Raw genomic sequence first — 20,026 nt, forward strand, 5'->3', positions numbered from 1 at the left:
AGTTGCTTTTTCAATGAGTTTCACCTCTGCTAGCTAAACATTCTGACTGGAAAGAACAAAGCTAAGCCATGAGGTTCCATGGCTCTGCACAGGCAGTCAGAGAAAGCAGGTGTGTGTCACCATCCTTCCAAGCCAGGCAGCCCCAGACCCCATAGTCACTAGTGAATTTGGAATACGGTTGCTCCAAGAAGGGTCCTGAGGCAGCCCAGACTCAGGAGCACAGACTCCCTGCATTCAGACGTCTCGCCATCAGCGTGCAAAAGAAACTGACAAGCATATAGAGATCAGAAGTTGCTCCACCCAGTGCCTTGAAATTACAGATCTGACAAGATCCACTCAGAATCAATCATCAAGCAGTCAGCCCACACCACGCAGTCTTTCAAAATGTCTTATGAAACCAGAGATGCACCCTGCTTGGCTCTGCCTCTGGAGGGTGCATTTCCTAGGAGGCTTAGTTGATCATGGTTGTTTGGAGCTAATCCTCCATATCACATCTCAAAAAAAGGTACAGAGAATCTGTGCAGAGAAGCTGGGAACCTACAGGGAAAACAGGCTGGAAGAATGAGAACAAATGAGCCAAGCGCTTCATAAAACATTCATTTTGTGGGTATAAAAGTAAAGCCAAACACTTCTGTTCTTGATAGTTCACTATTTGTATAACTACGCATTTTAAAAATGTGGGGGGTGGGGGGCTGGAGAGATGACTCAGAGGTTAAGAGCATGTACTGTTCTTGCAGAAGACCAGAGTTCAGTTCCCAGCACCCATGTTCAGTGACTCACAACTGCCTCTAATTCTAGCTCCAAGGGGACAAAAGCCTCTGACCTTCTTGGGCACCCGCAGCCACACATATACACACACAAATACACACAATAAAAATAGTAATTTTTTTTCATAATGTTTTAACTAAGTACAATGGCACACATCTATAATAGCAACACCCAGGAGGCTGAAGCAGGAGGTCTGCCAGTTCCAGCCAGGCTAGGGACACACTGCTCAGCCATAGGAAGCTACTGTTGAGCAAAGTCAAAGGCAAGTCAGGGAGAAGCGTCTCAGGTGCAAAGGCAGGAGCCAGACTTCATAGCTGATCTAGACCCACAGAAACTACTAACACTGTGCAGGGTCACAGGAAGTCCGAGAGAAGAGCACACAACTCTGGAGACACTGATCAATACTCAAAACAGACCAAGACACAATTACAAAGTGTGCTCAGAGAAGACAGCACAATTAGAACACAACAGTATACCCTATAAAACACAGAGAGCTGCACCTAGAGATGAAGAGTTTATCCACATCTGGGGAAAACACTCCATATAGTTCTAAAAAGAAACCCATTACAGTAGACAAAGTAGCCAGGAAGGTGGGGATAATGCCTGCATAGAACTGCCTCTATCACACTGTCCCCAGGTGGGGACAACCCAGTGAGAAAAGTCCATTCGTATCAGGAAGTCAGATCATCAGCCCAGATAAAATAGTAACAACGACAAAAGCTGTTTCGATATTCCCAGGCATGTGCCACTTTAGGACCACCAAAGACACAAGGCTGAGGGGTGGCGAGTGTCTGATCCTAAACCACCTTCCCCCACCTCACTGTAGACAGACATGGTCCTAGAGAACACCCTTTTCTTATCTGCACAAGGGTAAACGTATAGTATCATCTTCAGATCTGTGCTGCCTCATTTAAGTCTCATGACAAATTATGATGTCCAGCAAGTCCGCCCAGCGACTTCCCCATGATGCAGTTCCTGGTCTGCCCTTGTCCAGGCAGGGCGGGGGGGGGGGGGGGGGGGGGGGGGGCGCTACTGGACCTCAGTACCAAAGGAGCAAAGTCTGCAATTTCCAGGAAACAAGGGATGAATCAAGAATTTCATGCTGGGACTGGACATGCAGCTAGAGGTAGAGGGCTTTGCCTAGCAGGCCCTGGGCTCTGTCTCCAGCACAGAAACATGGCGGGGTGGGGTGGGGGTGGGGTAAAGAACTGTATATTAAGACCACATTCAAATATTCTCAAACTTGTTTTTTAGAAAATTACTAAATGTGGGGCTGGAAAGACAGCTCAGTGGTCCAGAGGACTGGCTACTCAACCAGAGGACCTGGGTTCAAATGTAAAACACCCATATACATAAGATAATAAAGTAAATTTTAAAATGTGAATCTTAAAATGAAAATCACGGAGCTGCATCAATGAAGGGAGAGAGAGTCCATCTCTTCCTCTCTCACAACACACACTTGAAAAACGGGTGGGCGGGCACAGCATTGCACATCTGTTTGTTTGGTTGGTGGTTGGTTTCTTTTGACACAAGGTATCACTATGTATCCTTGCTGGTCTGGAACTAGCAATGTAGACCAGGCTAGCCCAAAACTCATAGAGATAAGCTTCTGCCTCTGCCTCTGCCTCATAAGTGCTGGGATTTAAGATGTGCACCACCAATTCTAGTACTCAAGACACTTAGGCAGAAGGATTGCTTAAAGTTCAAGGCTAGCACCAGCTTCATGAGACCCTGTCTCAAAAAGAAAACAAGAGGGAAAATTACTGTGAAAACATTCCGAAGGTTTTTTGTTTTCTGTGTTCAAGCTTAAATAAACTCTCTCATGATAAGAAAATGTTCATCTAGAGTTTGGCGCTGCCCCATTTTACTATTTCAGCCTTCTCTTTTGTTATATTTATACACATAAACATGGTCATAACCCCACACTTCTAAAAGAGTCCTTATCTAACCACTCCTTATTTTGGACAGAACATGGAGTGACACTCACAAACTTTCACAAGGCTTCTGCTGGCTGATTTGTGCTTTAAACAAGTATTTTTATTTCTATTCCCAAATACTTTATTACTACAGTTCGTAACATACAGGCATCAATTCTGAGAAATTTCCAATCAAAGCTCTCTTTAAGCTAAATTCTTAAGGAGTAACTTCTACTCCTCGGAATTTTTTCAGGAAGTGAGAAAGGAGGTGATCAGGAAAACAGAAGGGCAGGCACAGTCACAAACAGAGACACCCACTGTCACAGCGGCCACTCTTCGAGGCTGGGTCACTCCAACCACTCGTCCTTCGGCTGTCCAACCAGCTTCTGCCAGGTACTGCAAGAGAACCACAGAAGGATTCACATCTGACACCGCTCTCCCAGACAACCCTCTCTCCAGGTGACCCTGCACTGTGCTAAGTCACCAAGATAGGTCACACTGCTGTGTGACAGACGACAGAGCTCAGGCTTATTCATGTTAGGAAATCCCATTCACAGTGAAGCTGATGGAAGAACCAAGAGACAGACTGAGCATGAGGACCCCCTGGTCCTACAATGTCTATGTGTTATAGCTGCACCAAGGAAAAGAAACCATCCAGTCATGAGAACACTCAATCTACAGAACAGAGAATTCTAAAGTACACAGAGAGGGCTAAACAGGAAGAATCAACCATTCAGCACATCTTAGTCAAGTTAAATAATAACTGTTCACAACTATACATAAATATAGACCATTAGAATATATTAGTAGATACAACTTGATTAAATGTATGTTTTCTGTGTATATATTTGATTTTAATCAATTAAAAATCAACACAGACAACAGGTTATTAGACTTAATTTTCTTTTTATAAAATAGTGAATATATTACTCTATAACAGAAAATATTTCAATTGGAATGTCATATAAATATTCATTGGTTCAAAAGAAACAAAGATAATAGCCAGTGTGGTGGTGCATGCCTTTAATCCTCAGGAGCCAGAGGCAGGCAAATCTGTGACTCAAAGCCAGCCTGGTCTATAGAGCAAGTTCTAGGACAGCCAGAGCTACACAGAGAAACTCCGTCTCAAAAAAAAGAAATGAAAAAAAAGTTTAAAAAATATATGGAGAGATTAAAGAGAATGGCTGTCTGTAGGGTTAGGTAGCGAAGAGATGGGGAAAGGGCAGTTGAAAGGGGGAGACAGGGATGAAGAAGTTATAAGAGCTCTGAATGTATCATCTCTGACACAGAACCCACTGTGTTCCATGTACTCTTCAAAAACTCAACAGCCTAAACCAGTCAAGACCTGGGGGAAAACCGAAAGAAAAACAAACACTAACAGATTACTCTCTGCACAGATGATAACACAAACCCAGAAACACAGGTGGAGAGTGGTACCCTCACTCACCAGGCTGAGTGATGATGGAGAGTGGTACCCTCAATGACCAGGCTAAGTGATGGAGAGTGATGGTACCCTCAGTGACCAAGCTGAGTGACACTACAGAGTGGTACCTTCACTGATGCCAGAGGCTAGAAAGAAACTACCCTCAGAAATGCTGTGATCCCGTGGGTAAATGTTGGTAAAATCCAGATGGGGATAGGAGGCTGCAATTCTACAACTGTTATGTGGACACTGGAATCTAACAAGCACATAAACAAGCCCATGGTGACTGATCTTGACTCAGAGTGATACATGCAGGGAGACAGGTGCTTCCGGAGGGTGGAGGAAGAGTTCATACCCAAAGGCATCCTGCCGAGATGCAGTGACGACACCTCAGCAGCAATAAGCACTCTAGCAGTGGATCCTGACTTCTCTAACACAAAGAAACAAAGCTCACACACAGACCACAGAAGATGAGCCATGTCTTGTGGATGTAGGAGATTCAGTACTGGTCAAAAAAGGATGAAAACTTTTAGACAGAAGGTGAAAGCAAAAGAAAAAGCTTCTCACAGTCAAATGTGGAACAATTTAAGCAGGAAAATTAACATGGTGCTTGATTTCCACTGTGAAAACACAGCTATTCATGAATTATATGACTGCATGTAAGTAATCAAATATGTAAATAGGAGACGAACAGTGCTTTTCAAAGAAGATTCCCTCTAATAGAGGTACAGAGAAAGAGGGGCGTGTTATGGCTACAGACAGGGCCTACAGGAGACATTAAAATTAGAAGGTCAAAATTTAAAGAGAAAGAGCTTTGCACCCTGATATTCTTCCTCCCAAAATATTTATCAACTAAGAAGGGACAGAAAATAGCTTTTCAGGTGACAGCTGGCACTTTAACCAAGAGCCCAAAGTTGGAATCATCACTGACAAGATAATCATGAAGCTTTGATACAATGTGCTCCACTATTTCTGTTGTATTCTTGCAAAAAATGCACATGCCTGGAACAGAAGAAAGCCATTCTAATACATAAATGAGAAATGCTCTACGACAGTGTGACAGACAAGAGAGATGAAGGAAGTGAGGACCTCCACTAGCTGAGAGGACTAGAGAGGAGCAGCAGTAGAATGCAGTGTAGGACCCTGACACTGAAAAAGAAACCACTGGGGGACCTGGCGGGGATTTAAACACAGCCTACAGTTTAGCACCTACTGCCCGCTGCTAATGTCTGCGCTCTGTGACTGTGCCGGGAGTAACATGGAGAGCGGAATGCACCATGTCAGCTTTTAGGACTTCACTCCTAATCTAAAACTAGTTAAAAATCAAGCTTCAAAGTGACAGTGAGGAACAAAGTGCTGTACATAATGTAAGTTTTTCACTATAAAAACTGTAGTGTCTTATAGTGGTCACATAGCACAAATACCGCCAACCACCCCAACCCATAGATACAGGCAGAATTGCAAGGACACAGCTAGAGTCCACTGAGTGCCTTATGCACATTCCCACATGGATAACTCTGCAAGGAAGACAGCAGCAGCATCAACAACACTCAGATGATGGAATAAAGAGGTCAAGAACTTGTCTGAGGAAACAGACAAAAACCCAAGAGCTGGAGTTCAAGGCCAGCAAATCAAAGCCTTGAGCACAGTCTGAAACTCTACAATCCTAATGTACACAGACACACACAGGGTGTCTCTCAGCAGCCATGCTACATGAATGACACACGTTTCCATGAAAATAACCTGTCCATGAAGCTAGTCATCTCAATATACCATGCAATTTAAATTTAAATTTCAATGGAGGTAGAGGTAGAAGGATCTCTGTGAGTTCAAGACCAGTATAGTCTAAATAGCAAGCTCCCGGACAGCCAGGGCTACAGAGACCCTGCCTCAAAAAAGCAAAAATATATACATATTTATAGTGTCCACTCACGTGTTCTATATATATAATATGCTAAATACATTATAATAACATAATTACTAATGAATGGTGTTAGAAGCCCTGCCTGTGTGTGAGCGGCAAGTAGACTCTAGGGGCCACAGAAGGCTCCTGGAGTTCTGCTATGTGTGTCTTCGACTGAGTGCTAGTAACAAATGTTATCCCTTGTAAAAATGCTGTACACTATACAATCAGGATATACACACTTTCCCACGTGCATTTTATACTTCAGGGGAAGAAAAGCCTGCACAGACTCTTGATCCTGGTCACTTAACTGTCATTCTTCTGTCATTCTTTACCTGTCAAGCAAGGCCTTTCTAACCTCACAGCACACTTCTCCACCTGAGCATCACAGCAGACATTCTTCCAATAAGACAAGTTCCACCCACAGCGATGTGTGATCACAGCTAACTTTACTTACTGCTCTAGCAGTACTCAACTATGAGTCATCGGAGACAGAGCTATGTAGTGCACATCTCTGAATGAGTCCTACTGTTCTTTCAGAGATGGCCACTCTTACAATTTTGGGAGTATAATAAATTGAAAACAATTACTAACTTTGTAATTAATAAAAAATCCTAAGTTCAATTTAACAAAAAATACCTGAGAAGAGTGTTTCTTAAGAGGAGACCCTGATTGTAGAATGACAGGAAAGAGCATTCCAAGTTACAAAGTCCTCCAAATAAAATCTGTGTGGAAGTATATTAATGTGTACTCACCTGTGGAATCTGGGTGCTCTTCCCACATCCTGTTTCTCCAACAATCACTACAGTCTGATAGCTTTCCACCAAGTACAAAATGTGGTTCCTAAGCTGGGAGTTAAGAAGACATTGTAAGCAACCATACTTTGTCTCAAAAAACCCAAGCAAACATACTTAAACTCTGTGAAATAAACTGTTTCCAGAGGAAGGTGAATTTTAAAAAGAACTAATAAAATGTGCCTCCAATTCTCAGGGGCCACTGGTGTCAGCGTGAGCCAAGATGTGCACAAAACGACTGTGGAGCATGTTAGTACTCTCAACTCTCCAAGTAGACTGCCACCTAAAAGAGGCATACCAAAATGCACACACACCGAAATATAAGAAGTAATACTGCAGGCATATCAACATGCACACACACCGAAATATAAGAAGAAATACTGCACGCATGCACATGAAATATATAGAATATACAAAGTCATAGAGACAGAAAGATTAGTCGTTATCTCAAGACAGAGAAAAAAGGAATATAGAGCAATGATTTCCTAAGTACAAAGTTTCTGTTTTGTATGATGGAAAAGTCCCACAAATGAACAGTAGTATCAGGACATAATATCATGAATGTAATAAATCATATCATAAATATAGTTATTGAATGAATACTGTAAATGTACTCAATGAATACCACAAATGTAATTAATATCATGAGTGTAATTAATGAATATCATGAACATAATTAATATCTTGAATGTAATTCATGCCACTGAATTGTGAACTTAAAAAATGGTTAAAATTGCAAATATTATGTTCATTTAAAAAAATAAGGTAGAATATAATCACCATAAATTATATGTGTGAATGAAATTAAAGACAGTGATGTTCTAAAATGTTTTTTTTTTTAAATTTAAATAAACATTGGATTCCAGAATCCTAGCATGAAGAGAGTATTAAGATAGTTCAATATTCCTTTTACATGTTGATTACATAGTAACTGATACTTTTGGATATATTGGATTAAAACATTGTTACATATTTTTAAAGTAATACTGTAGGCATATTAATAACATGTGTGCACACACATACACACAAGGAAATGTATTTAAAAAAACAAGCATGGGCTGGAGAAATGGCTTAGAGGTTAAGAGCACCGACTGCTTTTCCAGGGGTCCTGAGTTCAATTCCCAGCATCCACATGGTGGCTCACAACCATCTGTAAAGAAATCTGGTGCCCTCTTCTGTGTACATAATAAATAAATAAATCTTTAAAAAAAAATAAATAAGCATGGTGGTACACACCTGTAATCTCAGGACTTACAAAGTGGAGACAAGAGGATCAGGAGTTCAAGGTCATTTTCAACTACATCACAAGTTCAAGGCTAAACTAGACTACATGAGACCCTGGCTCAAAAACACAACAAAAAAGTGTATAAACCACATTTGTTCCAGAATTGTTTATTATAGCCAAAACTTCCAACAACCTAAATGTTCATCACAACAGGTGTGTGGTTAAATCAGTTATGAAATACTCAATAATGGTTGTTTAGAAGAACAAATGTCTACAAGATACACTAAGAAAAGAAAGCAAGGAACAGACTAGAGTGAATGGCATAGATTGTGTGCACAGTGTATGCACATGGGGGGGCATGCATAACAATTCACATGTGCAGAAGGACAGCAGGTGTCCTGCTCTATCACTCTGTACCTTATTCCCTTGAGACAGGGTCTCTCACTGATCCTATAACAAGGCTGGCAGCCAGCAAGCCCCAGCCATCCCTGTCTCTATCCCTCCCCCAAGACACTTCAATTACCAGCATAGGCACCGCTGTGCATAACTTGTTCTGTGAATGCTGGGATCTGAACTCAAGTCCTCATGCTTGTACAACAAAGAGTTTTTTCCCACTGAGCATCTCCCAGGATTGCAGTACTTGTATTTTAAAGGATATAATAGTGCTACATCCAAGGTGGGTAAAATGGTGAGGAAAGAGATGTGAAGAACTCTGGGTTTTATACAACACTTCTTATGCATTACCTAATTAAAAATTAGATTTTATTTATTAGCATGTGACTATATCAAAACAAGGTTCACAATAAAACATCTACAGGTAACTGAGCCTCCTGTGACCGCTCAGTGGGAGCAGGCTTGACCACTAAAAAAGCCCCAGAAATCCTAGTGTCCCATTTGCTTAGCTTCAGAGCTTTAAAGCTCATGGCTGATTACAGGGGTTTCATCATGCCTCATGTGGAAAGAAACCTGCCTGGGGCTCCCTCTCTGATCAGGCTTCAGCTCATCTGCTGCCACACCACTAAGGCATTTGGTGGGGCTAAGAAGTGGGATGCTGACAGATTCCATCTAGCAAACAAGGTCCTGGTTATTTGGGGCTTCTGAATTTGTTATGCCTGGATATATATATATATATATATATATATATATATATATATATATATATATATATATATATATATATATATATACAGTCCTGAGGCCTTAATGGGAATGTCTTCTTAGAACATTTGTTAAAACTGAAGATTTCTAGCTCTAACATTCAGGTTTCTAAACAGTAGAGCCAGGTAGAACCCAGGAACCTGCATGTCCACACACAAATAAATAAATAAAATGCAATGATTTAAAAAAAAAAAAAAAAAGCTGGGTGGCAGTGGCACATGCCTTTAATCCCAGCACTTGAGAGGCAGAGCCAGGCGGATCTCTGTGAGTTCAAGGACAGCCTAGTCTACAGAGCAAGATCCAGGACAGGCACCAAAGCTACACAGAGAAACCCTGTCTCAAAAACAAAAACCAAAAGAAAAAAAAAAAAAAAATAGAAGGAGGAGGAGGAAAAGAAAGCTTCATGTGATGGCACACACCTTTAATCCCAGCACTAGGGAGGCAGAGGATGCTGGTGGATTTCTGAGCTCAAGACCAGACAGGTCTACAGAACAAGTTCCAGGACAGCCAAGGCTACAGAGAAACCACATCTCAAAAGAAAAAAAATCAAAAGGAAGGAGGGAGGGAGGGGGAAGGGAGGAGGGAGGGAGGACAGACGAACTCCACTGGAGAGGACCTATGAAGAGCCCATGTATCCAGGAGTGTAGCACGAATTGTTACAAGGTCTTATTAATAAAAACAAACCTGGTGCCAGTTATTGGGGTGAATGCTGGAAGATCAGAGAAGCAGAACAAGCCACAGCCACCTCACCTTGCCAATTCCTCAGCTGACCCTGTTTCATCAGGCTGGAAACCTCTGAGTCCTCATCCAGAATGAATCTCAGCTGAACTGTTGCTCCAAAGCCTGAAAGCTTAACTTGCCTAGTTCCTGGTTTTCACGACTTATATACTTTTCTGCTTTCTGCCCTCACTTCCTGGGATTCAAGGTTCACTTCTTGGGATTAAAGGCATGAGTCACCATGCCTGGCTGTTTCCAGTGTGGCTTTAAACTCACAGAGATCCAGGTGGATCTCTGCCTCCCAAGTGATAGGATTAAAAGCGTGTGTGCCACCATTTTCTGGCCTCTGTATCTAGGGGCTGTTCTGTTCTCTGACCCCAAATAAGTTTATTAGAGTGCACAATATTTTGGGGAACACAATACCACCACACAGGTGTGATTGCATATACCTGTAATCCCAACACTTGGGAGGGAGGCCATTGGTCCAGGTGTGGTTTAGCATTGAGTTCAAAGATGAACAGTTAGCTCTTCATTATGAGTGGCCTTGGATACAAAGCTGGAGGCTGGACACGGCCTAGGAGGCACAGGAGGGTGCCACATTTGGAGAAGATCGGACCAAAGACAGCAAGCAACTCTAGTGTCTTGTACTTTGGCCTAGCATGGACAGACAGGACCAGAAGACGGCCAGTGTGGAGACAGGAAGAGACAGGGAAGTACTGTCACCAGGCTTAGCGACACTGAGGACAGGCGTGAACTTCAGACAAGGGAGCTGGCAGACATAAGACAGACACCTTTCACAGCGGCGCCCATCTCAAAGGGAACTACAGAGGGAAGTCTACGGGAGGCTGCCTTGGAGATGGCCTGGGGAGCGACTGTAGCTGCTTTGGTCACCTGTTCACCGTGGCTGCGGCCATGCTGGGATCAAGGCCAGGATCTCACCACACTTCATAAAGCCACCTTTCCATTTGATCTGAACAGGAGAAACGGTGAAGGAGAACACTGTCCTTCTCACCTTCTAGACCTATCTTTACCATCTCACAGGAGTGCAGCAGCACTTGGGCTCTGTCCGCCTTTTATCAGTAACACATTCTTCTCTTCATCTCTCAGTAGGCTCAACTTGTTTTTATTTAAGTTTCATTTCATTTATATGACAGCTAGAAAATGATGGGCAGTCAAGAAAGGTCAACATTTAAATACTCAGTAAACAGCCACTTCCTTATTCTTGGGTATTGGTGTCAGGTATCTTATAAACACTGCACTGGTGACCTCGTCCAGGCCTCATAGCAATCCTACAGGGCAGGTGTTATTACCCCATAGCACAGATAAGGAAATGGAAGCTTACAATAGTGTAGCAAGGTCACCAAGCACATGGTGAAACCGGGTGGAACCCTGAACTCTACTCCAGGATCCCAACACTTCATCGTGGCTCAAAAATGGTGTCCTTCAGTGTCGAGGAAGCAATGGTAAGCCTATCATCTCATGTCCTGAGGGTCCTACTCATATATCTCTATCACATACAATGGATAATGCCAGTCACCTGAGGAAAAAGCTTAGACACTATCAGAAAGACTAAAACATTTAAGGTCACCTAAAACGCCAACCAAAGCAACTTAGCTAGATTAAGAAGGCTTCTGTTTCATGTCTATGTAGAGAAAGAACACATTAGTGGAAGGAATTACCAGCAGTATCTAAGTGAAAGGAACCCCTAGGTCTAAGAACTCACTGTCTTAGTAGGGCTGGTGGCACACACCTATCATCCCAGAAACTCAGAAGCCTGAGGCAAGAGGATCACAAGTTCAAAGTCAGCCTGGATTATAGAGTGAGTTCAAGGTCAGGCTAGGCTATTTAGCAGGACCCGGTCTCAAAATAAAAAGTAAAAGGGTTGGGGATATGACACAGTTCAGGGGTTGACACTTGCCTGGCATATCTTGGATTAAATTCTCAGCACAAAAAAAAGAAAAAATAAAACAAACAAACAAACAAAAAACAAATAAGCCTTGTCATCTTCCACCCAGCTCTGTTCTGTAGAAAGACAGGCATCTGTGCTGCTGACCCTGCCAACACAAGCCATTCCAGAGACACCATATGAAGCAGGCAAAATTCAAACCTCAGCATCCTCATCAGAGGCTGAGTCAGTAGTTACCAACAACATTTAGCTCACCTCTGAGCCTACTTTCTAGCTGCAAGGGGACCTCACATGCCAACAGATCCATCAACAGTGTCCATGGCACTGAAGGACTTTGGTCACCATAAACAAGAAAGTTTGAATGTACTCAAGTTTACACTTTGGTCTCCTGAAAGCTGAATATGGGCCATGTCATGTGCACTCACAAAGCTGAGAGTCTGATAACCTCACCAAAACCCCAGCACTGTCTCATTAAGGATTACGAGTACTAGCTGATCTCTTCCAAAGGAAGACTCTCAAATTACCAATTAACTATGTTAAATATGTCTTTTAAAAGAAAGCAAAAATTGGCCACAAGTTAATAACATGTTGACTCTGATTCACAGAAGTTCAGTGTTTTAATGTGTCATTTTCTGCATCTAAAATTGTTTGTTCATAATTGAAAGCAATTTCCTTTCCTAATATGAACTATCTAAAAGAAAAATCTTAAAGGGTGAGTGTCCTCTCCTCCTCTCTCGCTCTCCCTCCTCCAAACGCAAACACACACACTTGCACGCATGTACACATATGTCCACACACACACTAGAATGGGGTGAGGCCCCTCTGGCTCCCTATGACTTACAGAACCATCTATGGCAGTCCCCTTCCTTCAGCGACAAGCTCATGATGTGGCCACAGACACACCATACCTTGAACACAGGCAGCTTCTGCCGCTGCTGCTCTATGGAAAGGGCAGCATAGGGGTTGTAAATGATGGTTGTCCCCGAGTTCTCAGTGATACTCTGTCTGTCTTCGGAGATGCTGACACCAGGCCCTTCTGTACCTGTGGCAGAAATGTTTTTTTCAGATTCTGATATAGTAAACAAAAAGGGTGTATAAAAGACAGATAAATAAAAGAAACAATGTTTTTGGCTTCAAACTACTAAAAAGTATTAAACTTTGGTGTTTCAGAGTTTTCAAAAAAAAGAAAAAGAAAAAAGAAAAAGCTAGGAGGTGCCTGTCAGAACTCAAAACTCATCCTGAAAGCTTCAGTGCAAAGCCTAGAACAAGGAAGACGGCAGTCCTGCTGGGCTATCCAGAACTGGGTCCTACAAATTCTAAACAGAAGTGAAAAAAACCCAGTGGGAATCTGCCAAGGCCAAGGACAAAGCCTGGTACTGACTGACAGCAAAACTCAGAGACAACAGGAACCAGGGGCTCAGGCTGCCACAGCTTCCCCCTCCCTCACCTCTGCACCTCTTGACAAGTTGAGAACCTTCCGGCCCTGGGGTGGTTTCTCCACAGGCTGCTGATGGTCCAGAGCTCAGCCCACAGCTGACCACCAGTTATGCAGGCACCCAAGAACGAGACAGACGGTGCAAACGCTTCCTGGCGGGCACTGCTCTAAGCACCAGAACCCAGCCCTGGACAACACAGGTGCGGGCTGACCCTGACAGACTCACTGCTTCCCAGTAGAATGTAACCGGGTACAAGAATGACAGGGAAGTGCCAAGGAGTGAAGTGAAAGGGACTTCCAGTGCCAAGTGTATGATGTACACGACAGTGAGGGGCCTAACATGATCCAACTATCACAGCTGACAGAAAGAGTTACAGTGGTAACAGCTGCATGTGAATCATAAATGAGAAATGACCACCCCAGAAACACTGCAGGGCAGACTGAAAAGCAGACAGCCATAGCATCTAGCTCTGAAGAATGACACATCAAGGTGGCAGATCCTAGGAGAAGTATGGGTTCCATCCTATCAGCTTCTGTTGCGTTTCATGCCAACTTGTCTGTGTGAGCCAAGGACAGAACTAGGTTAAGATACAAGAGAGGCTGGAGAGATGGCCCAGCAGTTAAGAGCACTGGCTGCTATTGCAGAGGACCCAGGTTCAGTTCCCAGCACCCATAGTGGCTCATGACCATCCACAACTCCAGTTCCACAGGATCTGACACCAGGCATGCACATGGTACGCAGATACATACAGTCAAAACTCACATACACAAAAATAAAACTAATCTAAAAACTAAATAAATAAAACAAAAGGATGGGGCTGAGAAATGGCTCAGTGGTTAAAAGCAGTTAATCCTCTTGCAAGGGACCTGGGTTCAGTTCCCAGCACATACCAGGTGACTCACAACCAACTGTCCATTAACTCTAGTTCCAGAAGCTCTAACGCGATCTCCTGGCTCCCTGAGAACTAGGCACATGCATAGTGCACATAATACATGCAGGCAAACACTCAAACATATAAAATAAAAATAAATCTTTTTAAAGTAAGTAAGATATTAATTAATGACAGAGTTCAGAATTCAGCTCAACATAAGGAAGGCAGTTCTAAATGTCAGAGCTGTTCAGCCACAGAGTGTGCTGTCTTGTGAATTAGGAAAAGCCCCCTGAGTTCAGCCACCTGCACAGCCCCTACTGGGGGCATCTTGGAGATAACCACCCGAAACAGTGACTTTCCAGCCTGCTGATCTCAGAACCTGCAAAGCCACTGAAAGATGGGAGCTTTGTGGTAAGGGTAAGTCCAGCGACTTCATCTGATTTATGTTTTCATTTTGGTTTTTTGAGATAGGGTCTCCTTACATATCCCAGGCTGGCCTTAAACTCCCAATCCTGAATCAGCACCAAATTTTATGATTGACAGGCATGTGCTACCAGCTCAACTCTACATTTTTGAAGAGCTCCAGATCTCCTTGATAGTCAGATGAAGCCCTCCTCCTGAAGAAATCATGCAAGAATAGAATCCACCAAAACAGAAGCTCCGGAGTCTGCAGACTACTGGAACTAACTTCAGAGCTCCAGCAGCTTCATCTCCAGCCCTGTTCCCGGTTCTTCCAGGAACACAGCTGCCGAACAGCAGGTAAGTGAGGCACCGATGCCTGCTTCTGCCATAAGGCTAACCTTCCTTTCAACGAGAAAAAAAGACAAGAGCAGGGAATGGCCCAAAGCCTGAGCTGGTTTCCAGTCCTCCTCTTACCACTGCTATGCCCCAACTTCTGAATTCTTACACAAGAAAACTACGGCAGAGAAGAGTGTACCCCCTTCTGCCCTGTTTTTGTTCAGAATGCGCCCCTTCTTGAAACATTTAAACCACGCCATTACATCTGGAGTATCTGAACACTGTTCACTCTCCCACATGCTGGCTCACAAGCCCCCAGGGCTTGGTCCCTCATCTCTAATCTACAGCTGTTAGGAACTTTTACAAGAACAGCTGCTGTCAATCTGTAGGGCCTTTTCTTCTCCTTACAAAAGACTTCATTCAGCCAAACAAGAACCCCAAGGCTGCTTTCCATCTATACACACCCACAGCCCACTCTGTTTATGGCTGTTTTTAAATTGAGAGTGTGTGCCATGCTTCAGGGAGTAGCCTTTTTGCAATTTTTGCAAACCATTTACGCTTGCATTTCCCCATCTGTAAAACAAGGCTGACAACAGCACCCAGTTCGGAATCCCTTCAACCTAGGAAGCCAGAAGAAGGTGGATTCCCTAGAGCTAAAGTCATAGGCAGCTGTGAGCCACACAGCATGGGTGCTGGGAACTAAACTTGGGTACTCTACAAGAACAGCAATACAATTCTTACCATGAATTAAGTTAAAAACAAAACAAAAACAAACAAACAAACAAAAAACCCTCCAAGCAGTTCAATAAAGCTTTTGCAAGGCACAAGGTCAGACACCATTAGTACTTGTTGAGTAAGTAAAAATGGATGGGTCCTTCTGACCCATCCATGTGTGCCAGCAAATAAAGTGAACATTTTTTTTCTGGAAAAACCTCAGGCAGGTCACACAAGGATAGTTAGAGATCAAAAAATAGTAGTTTAAGGTCTCCATTCACACCACCAGGAAATGTTTTAAATGGTCATTGTTGCTCATCTGAGAGATGTTTCTTGTCAGTTTGCTGTGTAGCTCAGGATAGCCTGAAACTCACTATGTCGCCCAGGCTAGCCTTGAGTGCTCAATCCTCATGCCTCAGCCTCCCAAGTGTTGGAATTACAGGCATGTACTACTACATGCAGAAAATATTTCATTTAAAACATCAAGCTTTATTTTCCTATTTGGGAGCCAAATGTAGGCATGGGTCTGTAATCCCAGCTACTTAGAAGGATCACAGGCTAAGAGAGAATTCAATTCCTAGGCAACTGAGGAAGACTCTGTCTTTAAAAAAAAAAAAAAAAAAAAAAAAAATCTGCCAACTCTGAGCCCATATGATAACAACCAGGTGCAGTGTGATACCTCATATGCAAGTTCCATGGCACATCTCTACAGTACATTCAAAACCCTTCAATCCCATATTCTATTACACACTTCCCTTTATGTAGTTTGTCTAAAAAGTTCCTGTAGTTATCTGAGTTCGTGATTTTGGGCTTACAGGATATGCTCATGATTCCACGATTTAGCCTTTATACTCGGCTCCACCCACTTCCCTGACCTGCCTTTCCCATAATCCAGTTCCTATCTTGAATCTGAGTTTGTTCATCTGTGAGAATATCAACTCATCAGAGAGATGTTGTTACTAGTTGATAAGATGCTGTAAATGAAAGTGACTGGCCCAGGGCTCAGAACCCACCGAGCTACTCAAATCTCAATGAATGAAAATAGTCTACCTGAGCCAGTGGGTACCCAACTTTGATGCATGCTAGAAGCCCCCCAAATGTTTAAAACATACTGCTGCCCAGTTCCTAATTTCTTAACAACAGTAAAAGGATACCAGGGGGTTCTGGTTTTCAGTTTTTTATTTTGCTTTTTAGTTTTCCAAGTGATCCAACTATACAGCAAAATTTGAGACCCACTTACCTAGGCAGTCACCCCACCCAGACCCACTTACCCTAGGCCATCACCCTGTTCACAACGCAAGGAAGTTATTACTGTCTTCACCTTCTCTTCCCTTTACCTCTAAAGTGACTAATGGCCCCTCCTGCCAGCTCCCAGGCTAGAATTAAGGCTCATCAACATCCATCCTGGATGTCAGTAACCATCTCTCTTAAGAGTGGTCTTCACTGTATCACTGCCAGGGTAAACTTTCCAAGGGAAACATGGGTAAGTCCCTGCTTAAAAGCAAGGAGCCCAATATTTATTTGTTTGTTATTTTGTGTGTGTGTGTGTGTGTGTGTGTGTGTGTGTGTCTACACACATGTATGGGCCAGGGTACACGCATGGAGGTCAAAGGACAACTCTTTAGAGTCAGTTCTCTCCATCCACCCTTGCATGAGTTATAGGTATTAAGCCTGCTGAGCCATCTCACTGGCCAAGAAGCCTAAATTCTTTAGCTTGCCAAAGACATTTCAAGACGAGGTACCTTCCTACCTTTCCAGCATCATCTCCTGTTAAAACCATCACAGTACTCCATTATTGGGGGCTTGGGGACATCCTTAAGATACAAATCCTACTTTCAGTGGCCTGGCAAGCCATTCCCTACCTCACCATAAACAAACCATAACAAACTTCCTCAGAGTTCACTCCAAAAACATCACCATCTCCATGACACGGTCAATTTCTGACACTCAGCCTTCCCTTCCTCACCTAGTCTTCTATACAATTTACTTTGCATTCTTGTGCACTGTTCTCATTTAATCTTCACAGCAATCCTCGTATGACAAATTACCAATAAGGTAACAGGGCCTCGGAGCACTCACGTGGCTCTGTAAATCACCAAGTCAGTAAGTGGCAGGCCGGGAAGGCACTGCAACCCTGCACTGGAGCCCATCTTCTTCCTCACCATCTCTTCTGCCTTCCTTAGAACCTCTTCCAAAGGACATGTAACTTCAGAGTCAATTGTGAGAATACATCTTGAGAGCCAGGCCACAGGCATGTGTACTTGACCTCCTGACTACAGGAGTATACTCTCAATGAACTAAACAACAGGACAGACTCTAAGAGTAATTCCAGGTTCTTTAACCAAAATGGTGCCCTGGTACCACACAATAAACTCTTGAACAAGTAAATGGTAACTCATTACTAATGGGATGGAAAATCGGCTGATGCCTGGCAATGCTAAGTCATCCAAGTGTCACCAAGATACAGAGATGTAGATATAGATAGTTGGTTGGTTGTTTTGTTTTGTTTGTTGTTGTTGTTGTTGAGACAAGGTCTCTCTTTATTGCCCTAGGTGTCCTGAAATGTACACCAGACTGGCCTCAAACTCAGAGATTCTCCAGCCTCTGCCTCCCGTGCTGAAATTAGTCACAGATCACTATGACCAGTTCAGGTTTTTTTTGTTTGATTTTGGGGTTTTGGGGGGTTTTTTGGGTTTGTTTGTTTGTTTTGGTTTTTTGTTTTGTTTGTTTGTTTGTTTAAAGAATTAAGTGTGTCAATTGCTTGGATTTATTTTTCTAAAACTTAGACACATGGTCAGAATTCTGGAGACCACCTAAGACATCCTTTAAAAGCTGTTCCCTGTTGCCTTTTCGGTCTCATATCATTTTCATCACAATATAATGTATACATTCAGATCTTTTGTGGTGCATGAGGAGGAGAAAAAGAAAAATATATAAGAAAAAGAAAAATATATAAGAAAAAGAAAAATATATAAGAAAAAGTAAGGGCAGGGACTTATACCGGTTAAGAAAGTGTTTTTTGTTGTTGTTTTGTTTGTTTTTATAAGAGGCATGGACAAAAGGAAGTACCCTACATGAGCATGGTCTGGTATGCATAACTCAATAAAAACCTGGTCCATGAGAAAATTAGAAAACAAAGGATCCTGTGACAGTTTTGGTTTTGTTTTGTTTTGTTTTGTTTTTTGAGCTGAGGATCGAACCCAGGGCCTTGCACTTGCTAGGCAAGCACTCTACCACTGAGCTAAATCCCCAACCCCGGATCCTGTGACAGTAACTTATTAGCCTGCAAGACAAAATGAGGTGACAGCCACTAGGAAGGAGGACGTGCACTTTGTGGTAAACATTCAGGGTCGGCAAGCCCTCAGCTAAAACACTGGAACACATTTTCCCTTTTATGAGCTATTAAGTCAGACCATGTACTCCTGACTCCACGCCCATAGGACAGGTGTTTGTTTCCGCCCACTTCACAGGTGAGGAGCTGAACGCATTGCTCAAGGTCCTCCATCTACTGCTGTAAGGCAAAGCGGCGGACTTGAACCTGGACACTGTCTCCTCAACCCAAGCTTCTAACCTTCCTCAACCCTTGAGCTGCACGGCCTGTCGATCCCCAGTGCAGCCCCAGGGCAGCACCAAGACACGCGTGGGCGCTTCGCGACTCCGCATCAGGAAGTGCCAAGAAGGCTGAGACTCGAACAAGGTCACCCGGAGCTTCCGCCGCGGTTGGGGAGGCCTTGCCTTGCTCGGGACCACCGTGGGCTGCAGCATCCACGCGCGCGGAGGGGTGGTGCCCAGCCAGCCCTCCCCGGTCAGGCTCACGGCGGGTCCCCAGGCCCAAGTCACATCGCCGAATCTACCCAGGTTTCCTTCCGTGCCTTACCGGGTTTCCAGAACTTCACTGGTCCCAAGGGCGCAGCCATGCTGGGGTGAAAGGTCACAAAGAAGACTCCGCCTCGCTAAACGCACGGGGCTCAAGGGGCGTGGCCCGCGAGCAGCCCCTGCCTAGGCGGCTTGGGAGGTGAGGCCACGCCCCTCGGCGCCCCGCCCACTGTGGCCCACGTGACCCGTGGCTTCTTTAGGCCGGTATTTGGGCTCCTCCCCTTGGGCCGCGTAATGCTGCGCCGCCGTATTGGCGCGGAGGTTAGCTGCCCTACCCTGCCTAGATGCCCTGGGCACTTCTAGGAATTGGCTGTAGTGTTCCCGGGCTGCTGCAGCTCTGCAGCCAAGAGTGCGCCGAGGCAGTGCTTCCGTGGTGAACTGAGAGATGCTCACGTTTACACGCTAACGCAGCCGCGTCTCTTTTAGTCTCCGTATTTTCATACGGAGAGATAATAATGGTATCTGCCTCCAGCGCCTGATGACCCCGTTAGTATTTGTGTTCCCACAGGCGGGGTTAGAACTGGCATGAGCTGTAAGTGAATCAACACTGGATAAACAGTAGAACGATGTTTATTATCAGC

At 43.8% G+C, this 20,026-nt stretch overlaps 1 protein-coding gene across 3 annotated transcripts in view; it reads right to left on the bottom strand.

Annotated features, from left to right (window-relative positions):
- Positions 1–19,593, bottom strand: part of Dhx35 (DEAH-box helicase 35) — a 57,839-nt gene extending 38,246 nt beyond the window's left edge. For 2 of the 3 annotated variants that reach the window (XM_036185823.1, XM_036185824.1), the window contains exons 1-4: positions 19,447–19,592; positions 12,719–12,852; positions 6,766–6,858; positions 3,003–3,080 (exon numbers count right to left, since the gene is read on the bottom strand). In XM_036185823.1, coding sequence (XP_036041716.1) covers positions 3,003–3,080; positions 6,766–6,858; positions 12,719–12,852; positions 19,447–19,486 — 345 coding nt within the window. In that variant the 5' untranslated portion in view covers positions 19,487–19,592. Of the gene's footprint in view, positions 1–3,002; positions 3,081–6,765; positions 6,859–12,718; positions 12,853–19,446 lie in introns of all 3 variants that reach the window. The other variant, XM_036185825.1, reaches the window with a different exon arrangement.
- Positions 19,594–20,026: the final 433 nt, after the last annotated feature.

Source organism: Onychomys torridus, chromosome 4 (genome assembly GCF_903995425.1).
Source record: "Onychomys torridus chromosome 4, mOncTor1.1, whole genome shotgun sequence".
NCBI lineage: Eukaryota > Metazoa > Chordata > Mammalia > Rodentia > Cricetidae > Onychomys > Onychomys torridus.